This window comes from Ascidia mentula, chromosome 8 (genome assembly GCF_947561715.1).
Source record: "Ascidia mentula chromosome 8, kaAscMent1.1, whole genome shotgun sequence".
Taxonomy (NCBI): Eukaryota; Metazoa; Chordata; class Ascidiacea; order Phlebobranchia; family Ascidiidae; genus Ascidia; species Ascidia mentula.
In genome coordinates this window covers 8,084,414-8,095,923 of record NC_138573.1, presented here as the reverse complement: position 1 = coordinate 8,095,923, position 11,510 = coordinate 8,084,414, and the positions used below count along the sequence as shown (strand labels likewise).

The window sequence follows — 11,510 nt, the reverse complement described above, 5'->3', positions numbered from 1 at the left end:
CGCAGCTTAACAACCTTGCAAGATCCAAATTGTTTTCGAAACATCTGCAAAACATGTTGACCACCAACTTCATAGTTTGGCTTTTACATTTTTCATTTAAAAGTTAATATATATTCCAATTCAGTGGTTACGTACGAGTCGTGTTACTGAAGCCCAAACCTGGTCGGAATCAAGTGCTTGATATAGAAAAAATACGGATTTGTTTGAAAGTAAGTTGAAAAGCTTTGATCACGAACACATTCAACGGTCACATCTATATTTACCACAGCAGTGTGAAAACTTTGCAGTATGTTTCGTAACTTTCTTCTGTGGGTGCAAGTTATTGTGTGTGGTGTTTGCAAAAAAAAGACACAAAAAATTGCCGGTATGCACTAGTTGGAAGTGACGTGATTAGGGGTATCCCCGCTTCGAACCACAGTGGTCGTACAACATGTGCACAAGTGCAAAAGGTCGATGACTGCCTGTCTCAAGCTTGGCATATACACTACCAGCAACACGGGCGTTACGATGCAATAGAAGAGGCTTAGGACGTAGTTTATAGTAGCTGCGTTCGCGTCGATGTGAATTTCCGATGCAAAGTCGAGCACCATTATAATGATGGTTGGAAGGGAACATACCACAAACAGCACTGATATAACCAGCATCAGGCGTATGGTGTAGTTAAGCCTTGCAGAATTACAGTAGGTGATCTCCACGTTGTCTTCAGCCTTGTCATCTTGTGTCTGAAATGTGGTGAAGGTAAATATAACATAGATCCTTGCGACTGGGGATAACATTGGGAGTGGCGGCCAATTAGGGCCGACTTTTGGCACCACACGGTCCATTAACTAATTTCTCACCACGTCTGCTGCAATTAACCCGCAATATTTTGTAGCCTTTCTTGTATGTTTAAAATTGTATCACTGACCTATAAACTGTTGTATATTGTTAAACATCCCGCAAAAAACTCCCACCTGCTGGAAGACGACATACTTTATTTTTGACACCACAATATACCACATTCAACCGTTCAGATTCACACGGCGCTACACCTAAAAAGTATCACAGACCGAGCAATACAAAATATCAATAGATAGATTCCCCTCGCCAAAAAATCCTTCGTTCTTCCCGAGTAAAGGCAACGTGTCAAAAGTAAATGGTAATGTTCGCTTTATGTATGTCTGTGGTGGTTAACTAGTTGAAAATATATTTTTAAAATTTGAAATATTTGTTTTATTCTTTATCCTAAATCGTATTGCGCTTTTACAATCTTGTCTCCAAGTTTGTCGGGGCAATTTTAAATCCAGCCATAATGTCAATAGCGTTAGCTCGTGTTTTCAACGTGCTTATAGCTGCATTATTACAATACGGGTATGAATCACGGAAATAATACTGTAGGGGCGAAACATCCTGTTTAATTGTCCCTAGGTATTAGCAGCCTACGTGGCAATGCAACAATTATTGAATTAGTATCAACGTACTGCGTTATTGAACAGGCAGTCCAGATATCAGAAGAAACAATTACAATTTTGCAGGTTGCTTACTTCTGGTTTCTAAAGAGTAATGAAGTGTGTTTGGTTTTTGGTCGCACTCTTCGTATTTTTGGAATGTGCCGGGGCCGAAAGTAAGTTTTTCTTTGTTAGTTTTATTACCAGAATGTTATTGTTTTAAATAAGGTTCCTGAAGATTTTTATACAAACAAATATTGGGTTTATTACCAGAGTGTACAACATTAAAGTACGGGTATCGAACCAAAACAAAACTTGGAAATTTCAAAGTTTGATGAATGCTCAGAATCAACCTTTACTGTCATATTCCTAAACGGTTTTTCAGTAATGGAAATAGGTAGTTAAAGCGCCCTCCAAGTCGGCAAGTGCCTTTGGCTATTTTCCATGCAAAGCAATTTACTTAAAATACTCAGATAAAGAATAACAACGTAAAGACCTTGCGTGGAAAGGGCTAAAATATTGCTAAAATAATTGTTTTTTTCGTTTTTATTCATCGTGTTAAGCCAACTTCACAAATCACAAATATTTTTTTCACAGATGGGTGCGAGTGGTGCTTCAGAGGGTTGTCATGTGAAGAACCGACCGCAGCAGGCAACCCTAACGAAGCATGCTGGAGTTGCATCAGATCGAAATGCGGTATAACAATAGAATATGATTTACGTAATGTGTGTGATTGGCATGTGGTTCTCGCCTAATAATGAAGCATATTGCGATAGAACCAGAACAAAAAGCTATGTGTACGTGCGTTTAACATTAAGTCAGTACAATAGTTTTATTTTTATGTCATAATGTATCAGAGACGGAGTTTTCTTTACGAAAATTGGCATTGAAAGGAGTCGACTGCATAAAAACAAGTTGGATGAACGAAAGCTTGTGTTCGTCTTCTTGTCCCAATTTTACTACTCAACACGAACAACGATTAATGGACTTCAAATCTTGCTTGGGTCCCTGTGTCGGTAAGTGCATATAGCATGATGAAGTAGTCGCCAGTGGGCGGTGTACAAAAACCTCCACAGAGAAATTTTCCGTTGGACGTGTTTGATGTCGTTACGTTTACGTGCAAGATTTTTCGCAATGGCCTTCGCACTTTGTGAAAGTGTTTCTTATAATTTACGTTAACGTCAACACTTTTCTTGGACGAAATCACGCTTTTCTACGCTCACGCTAATTCCCACTCAACCGCAGAACTTGTCCTTGTAATCATTCCAAGAAATACATTATCCTTCTTTTGAAAAATAGATTATGCTGTGGACAACAGAGTGGCTCTGTGTCGTCCCGAGGTTCCACAGGATTTCACCGACCCGGCGCAGCAGTGTGTAGCCAATGAGGTTACTGGTGAGTGCGGAAGCTGCTACCGACACGATATGTGCTTTATTGCTGATGAACTGGAGGCGAGCTGCAGTGCACATTTGGATTCTACGTGTCCAGGAAGTAAGCTTAGTCACATATGAGCACCAGTTAAACAGCCTTTGTGGTATATTCCGCGCAGGATTATGTTGCGTCAAAGAGCATCGCCACCTCTTAACCTTAGAAGAATATAAATTTGCGACTTGGGGGATTGAATTCGCAAAATTGAGATCAAATTTTCTGAAAATCAAAAAAAAAGTTTTATTTCAAATTTTGTCAATACATGTAAGATACTGAGTAAAAATGTGTGAAGTGCTGCTCGGTGGTGTCTTCGCTTGTCAATATCCAAAAATATTCCAAAAAAGGCAGACGCACGCGCCAGTTTGATCTCTTAATATTTATTTCAAAAACTGAAAGAATATTTTGATAATCTGTCCTTCTGACACAATTGAACGTAAGCTAGGCTTCTGGATAGCAGATGAAACGTCGGTCAATAAAAGTTACGTTTAATTGTGCCAGAATGACAGATTATTAAAATACAACGTGCCTGGCAGCAAGAGAAACATAATACTGAAAAAAATAACTTGTCTTCTGTCATCGTCAGTTTCATTAATGTTCAAACACAGTAAACCTCAAATATTTCGGTTTCGGTTAAATACAGATAGTAGCGCTAACTCTATAAACGCTAAATTGCTTGTAAAATTTGAAATATGCAATTTGCATGTAGGAAATCCCTAATACTAAAGCTGATCGCCTGCCGCTCTTTAAATTCGCATAACATTCTGTTAAAAGTTACGTTTAAGGAGATGCGATGTTCAATAAAAACTGAGGCTTTCTTCACAGGTTTCAATTCAACATGCATGATCCAGGCATGGCAAGATGGCGGTTCAACATGCACACCTATAAACGACACTGTCACAAACCGTCTGACCGAATGCGGCATCTGTTTTGGCGAATGTGCTGGTACAAAACTTTGACTGTGTTCTACATTTCATCAAATGTTACTCCACTGATACACATCACAAAATGTCACAATATTTGCTGCTCGTTTTCAGGTATGTCAGCGTGTTTGAAATCATGCAAAGATCAACGGCCTCCTTTTCCTGACGACGTTCCGTGTGCCCTCTGTCGTGCCTTGTGCGCAGGTGAGTTTTTGTCAGCATACAACTATCTGACGGCCAAATTTTTAGGCAAAGATCAATAGAATTGCTTTCCGTCGCCACTTAATAAGTTTATGTAAGTATTTTTACTCTTGGAGTGCAGTTTGACCAATGCCTGTTCAGGAGGCGCAAACTATGTGCATCTTGCTGTTATTGACACATAAGCGCCCGACTCATTTACCTGGAGGAAAACGTGATAGGGATTCGTGGCCAGGATACCCTGGGTTCAAATCCCGGTGTGGTAAAACAATAATAAAAATAAACAAATTAAATTCGCTATTATGATACAATGTAGTGTATAAACCGCAAAAACTCAATTAGGTGGTTTTGTTGTAGGTACCGCAGATTCAACAGATTGCGTCACACAAAATTGTGATTGTACTAGCTGTGATGAATGTGTAGCAAGTTGCAAGTCACAGCACGGTATGTAAACGTAACTATAGAAGTTGTTATTTATTACAATACTGTTTGTAACTAGTTTCGCCCCGCACAACATTTACTGTTTTGTTTCAGGAACTAAGTTTTTTGGTCTTCTGGATCCCTGCACTTGCCTGGAACGAGCAACTCCTTTACCCAGAACAACTTTACCTACAGTCATTGGTAACCAATAAGGTTTCTTACATTTTTTTTCAGTTGTAATTGCGATCGTTTTATTCAGCATGTGAAAAGTCTTTACACAAATTTTTAAAACACAACCAAAAAATTACATTGATCTCTTAAAAAATTTCACGTCCAAATCAATATTTTTATTGCAATAATTCTTGAATGAGCTTCAGACACGGACAATGTTTCAAACAATTAAGTTTTATAAATGCGGCTTAGAGAGGCTGCTGATGGCCTTACCAGCCAAATCGCGAAGCGAAGTCTGACTATTGCTGTGGCCATCATTAAAGGACATACCGCCAGTGATAAACCTTGATGGAAGGCACTATGGCAGTATTTAAGTTAGCTGCAGACAAGTGCACCAATGCGACCGTTTCGGTGTCATGACTGTAGCTTGGTGACTGGATATATAAGTTCTTGTTTTTGGAATAATGCAGGTGTGCAAGAAACGTGTCAAGGAGATTATCCGTTTATGGCTTACTTTTACCGAATTCCTAATGTGCAGGACATTTTTGTTGGAGGTTCTCTTATTTCCGACGAATGGGTGATCACCTCCGGTCTTGCCTTCGAGTAATTGTATTGCATTTGTTGTATTATAAACTGAACATCAATATATTTTGTTGCCTGTCTGTATTCATTGACTTCCTAAACGCAATTTCCCGATAATCATTTTCTTTGCGAACCAGCGGAACTAACGCAGTCGCAACGTATGGTGTTGTTTTGGGAGGACATAATCGATTGAAGAATTCTAGTACAGAACAATTCTTCACCATCTCCGAAGAAATATTCCATCCGAACTATAATTTATCAGTATTAAGCTTCAATCTTGTACTTTTCAGGGTAAGCGTATAGTTTTGAATCGGATAATACTAAACAGGTGCAATCTGGAACATTAAAAATTAAAACATTTGTGGTTTTTGGCCCAGAAAAGTTGTCAAAGAACCGACACAACTTGATAGTTGAATGGTTACATTTGAGCACTTGGTTTTTGTCGCAACACCCTTTCATTTCACAACTACGAATAGTTTTGTTGCTTAACACAGACCATTGACATTACAATAAAAAAGCGACCACGTACTAATAAATGGGATGTGCGTTATAACGTGAACTATTAATTTGCCAGCTATCGAGAAAAGCCACATTCAACCAGTTTGTGATGCCAGTCAATTTGGTGCCAAGTGGAACTCAAACAGACGATGTTGGAGGTCCGTTTGCCGGGACAACTTGCCATTTAGCGAGCTGGGGATTTACAAGTTTGTATTTACAACTTTTGGAGTTAACGCTTTTGTCTTTTGGTTCTTCATTGGCGCTTGCACAGAAACATGTGTATTAATCCTGCTTCTTCGACACTGCAAACTACAAAAAATTGATAAATAAATACCAAAAGTACATTAATAAAAATTATTGACAAACCTGGATTGATTGCAGCTAGGACTGCTGGACCAACAGATTCCGACGTATTGCTCCAACTTGCCTCTGACATCGTTTCAATCACAAATTGCTCTTTGTTAACTGCATCGCAGGAACCACTCCACGTGTCTGCCGGAGACCCAAAGTTTTGTGCTGAAAGCATGGTTACGGGAACCTTTTGCCATGTTAGTATTTCTGATGCACAGTAAAATGTTCAGGGAAAGATGCGAAACGAGAAAAAAGAAAATATGTTATGTGCCAATGAAAATAAGCTACAAAAACTTGCCGCCAGCAAAATTGCCAATAGCAAGAAGTTTCACATTTTAAGCAGTTTCAAATAAAGTTATTTTGTTTAAATCCGAACATTCAATGTAGTTCGACCTTGGATCTCCTCTTGTCTGCCGCCATTCCAATCAAGGAAATCAGCTCTTTCTTCATGGGGTTTTTTCCTACGAAGTGGAATTCTGCGGTAGCTTAGACATCTATGACAAGGTTCGTGCTAGTACTCCCAGTCCCAACTGTGATTGAAAAAAAATTGTAATTCACTAATAGGCAATTTCCTCACACAGGTAGCAGACATGCGTGTGTGGATTGACGGAGTGATTTGCGCTTAACATTAAAACAGGACGCAACGCCACATCTGGCGGCTTGCTAGAAGCAATATATACTCAGATTTAATAAACAATGCACGAGACCAATGTTTGTCGTTTGCTTTAAGGGGTTAAAACAGATATGAAATAGGTGAACGAACTGGTGCGGGGGTGCGGTGGTGTGGGGGTGCGGAGATGCGGGGGTGCGGCGTGCCTGGGTGCGGGGACGGTTCTTTAGGGAACACAGACAAAGTAACCTATGTGAGTCAACCAATCAATCAATAATTTTGGATTGCTGTACCCAGTAACAATGCATAACATTGTCTATTTACCCATGAGCGGACATAACTATAGTTCACACAAGGGGGCATAAAACTGCACATTTTCACTAAGTTTTTCATAAAATTGTACCATTGCACGCTGCCCATAATAAAAGTAACTAGGCGGTGTAAGTAAACTCACCTGCGGGTAGATTGTTATGTCCAGACTGCTACAGGTAACATAGTTCGCCGCAGAATTATGACCCAAACACCAGTATGTCTGTAGGACAGTACATGCCTATTGGGTGTCGAGATCGAATCGTAGACGGGAATAAAGTACTGCAATTATTAAGAGAACAAATTCCATTACGAGGACAATTTTCATAATGTGATCAATGAATTGTGACGCATTTAATATGTAAAACGAACCAGCCAAGTTTTTTGGCGTCGTATTCGCGATTTACACAACCAACTTCTGCTGCTTGAATTCAACCATGGTTCCGACATAGCATCATCAATGGGTCTGACGTTACAACACTGCAGGTAAAGATTGGCGGAAAACGTATTGGGTAAGATTGCAGTTCTTTGATGAATAGTGTATAAATGTCCATTTCTTTGGTGACGTTATCTTTATTCTGGCGTCAGTTGGTAGCCACACGATCTACAACCTACCACTTCAGGCCGACGTGGTAAACGCAAAAAGGCTGATTTTTACTCGAGAAAGGCACGCCTTTTTTCTCGAGTATAAGGACGGTGTGGTCTCCACGTGCATCGTGAACAAAACTTGTGAATTTGCTGTGCCTTTGAATACACCACCCTGGTGCAGAGAAATCTGTGAGTAGTAAATTCGTTTTGTGCCCATTTTTGCTACAGGACTAGAGAATAACCGAACAAAAAATTAGACTATATGCTGTGGAGAACGGAGTGGCTCTGTGTCGTTCCGAGGTTCCACAAGATTTCACCGACCCGGCGCAGCAGGATTTTTGGGTTGGAGGATATCTTGTTTCCGACAAATGGGTGATCACCGTGGCTCGTGCCTTCGTGTTATTGTACTGCATTTGTTGTATTATAAACTAAACATCAAGGTATTTTGTTGCTTGTCTGTGATTTTCTGATAAAATTTTTCTTTGCGAACCAGCTCAGCTAACGCAGTCGCAACGTATGGAGTTGTTTTGGGAGAACATAATTCGTGAAGAATTCTTCACCTTGTTCGAAGTTATATTCCAATTTTGAATCGGATTACACCAAAAATCATACTATCGGCATATACTTAACAGGTGCAATCTGGGACATTAATTACAGGTAAACGGGACAGACATTTCGATTACTTGCGCAGATTGCCAAAAATACGTTGTGGCCGTCTGCCATTTCCGGGACATATTTGCATAAAGCGAAAAGCCGAATTGTTCAGCAGATATATTCCGAACCCGGTGGAACTTTCTAAAATGCGACGTCCTCTTTAATGCAATTTGCAATTGTATTAAGATCCTGGGAACTGCTGCTGCTGTGATTTTGGGCACTGCTGCTGCACCAGGTCCGACAAAATACGAACTCTCCCGCAGACCGTATATAAGGGAAGACACATTGGCGATTCGTGCCCAGGATATCCTGGGTACAAATCCCGGTGTGGTCAAAATTAAAAAAAATGTGCGCATTCAGTCATGTTGAAAACGTCTGCACAATATGTTTGTATCTTAATGGCCTTGAATTTACGTTCAAGATCTGACGCTAATTTCATCTGTATGCGAATTTTGCTGCCTAACAACCTTGGACTGAAAAAATCCCAGTCGTTTTTGAAACATCTGCATGACATGTTGACCACCAACTTCATAATTTGTAAGTCATGAAAAAATAATGCGCTTGATATAGAAAAAAGAACGAATTTGCTTAAAAGTAAGTTGAAAAGCTTTGTTGACGAACACATTCAATGGTTACATCTATATTTACCACAACTGTGTGAAAACTTTGTAGTATGTTTTGTAACTTTCTTCTGAGGGTGCAAATTATTGTGTGTGGTGTTTGCAAAAGTAAGATACAAAAAATCGCCGGTATGCACTGAGTTACACACTGACAAATAAAAAATGTGAGGTATATTATTTATATATGTGCACATAGACAAAGTTGGTAATATGTGAGAAACTTCTTTTAGTTGGAAGTGACGTGACTAGGGGTATCCCCGCTTCGAACCACAGTGGTCGTACAACATGTGCACAGGTGTGAAAGGTCGATGACTGCCTGTCTCAAGCTCGGCATATACACTACCAGCAACACGGGCGTTACGATGCAATAGAAGAGGCTTAGGACGTAGTTTATAGTAGCTGCGTTCGCGTCGATGTGAATTTCCGATGCAAAGTCGAGCACCATTATAATGATGGTTGGAAGGGAACATACCACGAACAGCACTGATATAACCAGCATCAGGCGTATGGTGTAGTTAAGCCTTGCAGAATTGCAGCAGGTGATCTTCACTTTGTCTTCAGCCTTGTTATCTTGTGTCTGAAATGTGGTGAAGGTAAATGTAACATAGATCCTTGCGACTGGGGATAACATTGGGAGTGGCGGCCAATTAAGACCGACTTTTGGCACCACACGGTCCATAAACTAATATCTCACCATATCTACTAACATCAACCCGCAATACTTTTGAAACATTTTTTGGTATGTTTAAACATTGTATCAACGGCCTATTAACTGTCGTACAGTGTAAATTACAGGTAAATGGGACAGACATAATCGATTACTTGCGCAGATTCTCCAAAACATCTTGTGCATGGGGCTGTCTGCTATTTCCGGGTGACATTTGCATAAAGAGAGAGCCGAATTGTTCAACATATGTTTTACGCACCCGGTGGAACTTTCTATTTTTGACGTAAATTGTTTGCTTCCCATAAGCGCGTCATGTGAGGTAGCCAACGCATATGAGTAACACCAAGGTACGACATAAACAACAATTAGTAACGCTATCACAACAAACAAATTAGCTTACTGTATCATCAGTTGCACTGATGTTGTGATGTCGATTTTCGACGTTGGTCTGTCCTGAAAATTCGACGTCCTCTACAAATTTTATTATAGTAGGGGAAATGCTGATGGCTTTGATTTCTCACAATGAATCAACCGTCATACACATAATGGTGTTTGACAATAAAAAGGAGTTCTTTTCATAAGGCAATACGGTAAACTATTATCTTATTATCCACTGTCTGTTGTTTATAGAAGTGTTTGATTTGAATGAAAATTGCTTTGGAGATCTTAACACACATACACACTCATCTTACCCGTGTTTTCATGACTCGAATCTGGCTTGCTGACTTCTTCAAACTTACGGACTGTGGTCCACAACATGACACCGATTCCGATGGCCAAAATGAACCATAAGATCGCAATTATTAGCTGAAAGAGAGTCGTCAAGGGCGGAGTAGTTCGAGAACATCCATCGCCCGCTGTACAAATCATACGCATTTGCAAAGTCTCACAATTTTTGTTAAGTTTTAAAACTTACGTTTCTTGTGACACAATTCCTGCCAATCCGCCTGTTGTCCGTGGCAAGAACAACGGGATACACAATTCCAACCTGATACTGTAGCGACCACAAGAACAAGGGGTGCAAGCCAGGTTGTTGTGACAATTACAATCGCTTTGTTTCGTTTTTGACGAATCGATTTTGGGCATCGATCCTGAAAACAATTCCATGGTATTATTAAACTCATCGCATAGATGTTTTTGTTCATATACGCTCACTTAACCCTGAATTCTACACAAGATAAACCCTTCAGTTTAAGGAACAATGTAATTACATCAAACCGACCTTTCTTTGCGCAACTGCTGCTGCACCAGGTCCGACAAAGTACGAACTCTCACGCAGACCATATATGAGGGAAGACACGTTTGCGCTCATTACAAGGAACATGCTCATGACGGCAGAGTTGCGCATGGCCCACCAGCGCTGCTGGTGTCTGTCTTCGGGGTTTCTTCTGACACTTTAAAATAAGAATAGACACTGTCACATGTGGCTCGATTGTATTACGTTTTGTTGCGATATTTTGGAGTTTATGTTTTTGACTTAGTGAATATGCCTCATTTACTGCTTTGGTTAATAAAGTTGTACAACCTCTTATATCATAGGTCATAAACCTACGTGCTAAAGAATTTCCTTGTATACATAATGAACCGAAAAGCCTTACTAGCGTTTCACTTCTTCGAAAGTAAATGCACGGTTGGCAATGAGGTAAAAGGCGAAGAGTCCAAACACGATGTTGGCGGTGAGCATGCTGACCACATACATGTACACATAGTTGTTACGAAGCTTGGAGCGACTGCGCACAGCTGCCACCGTGACCACAAGGTTCAAAATAACCTGCATCAAAATACGCATTTAATGAAAGTAGCTCAACGCAAAAGCAAATTATCTTGTTCAACCTGTATCAAGGGTACAAAAAGGGCGGCTATCATAGAATCCAGGCTTTGGAGTGTACACGTTTCATTGCTTGAATTCATGATGTTGCTTTTGATGACTGAAAGTTTATTTTTACACCAAATTTACCAATGAATAACTCGTCAAAGCAATACTTTCCTGTCTGAAACAGATAATCGCATTGAATACTACTGAAGTATTTGAGCAAAGCAACAGGTCCATCAATGTCTTTGAGAACG

General features: G+C 40.0%; 1 protein-coding gene across 1 annotated transcript; it reads right to left on the bottom strand.

Moving 5' to 3' along the window:
• Positions 1-8,859: 8,859 nt before the first annotated feature.
• Positions 8,860-11,404, bottom strand: LOC145911857 (uncharacterized). The gene is made up of 7 exons (XM_082999300.1): positions 11,277-11,404; positions 11,042-11,214; positions 10,666-10,837; positions 10,360-10,534; positions 10,136-10,300; positions 9,844-9,914; positions 8,860-9,353 (listed from the first exon to the last, which is right to left on the bottom strand). The coding sequence occupies exons 1-7, from the start codon at positions 11,352-11,354 to the stop codon at positions 9,003-9,005; spliced, it is 1,185 nt and encodes a 394-aa protein (XP_082855426.1). The 5' UTR covers positions 11,355-11,404; the 3' UTR covers positions 8,860-9,002.
• Between the last annotated feature and the right edge of the window lie 106 nt (positions 11,405-11,510).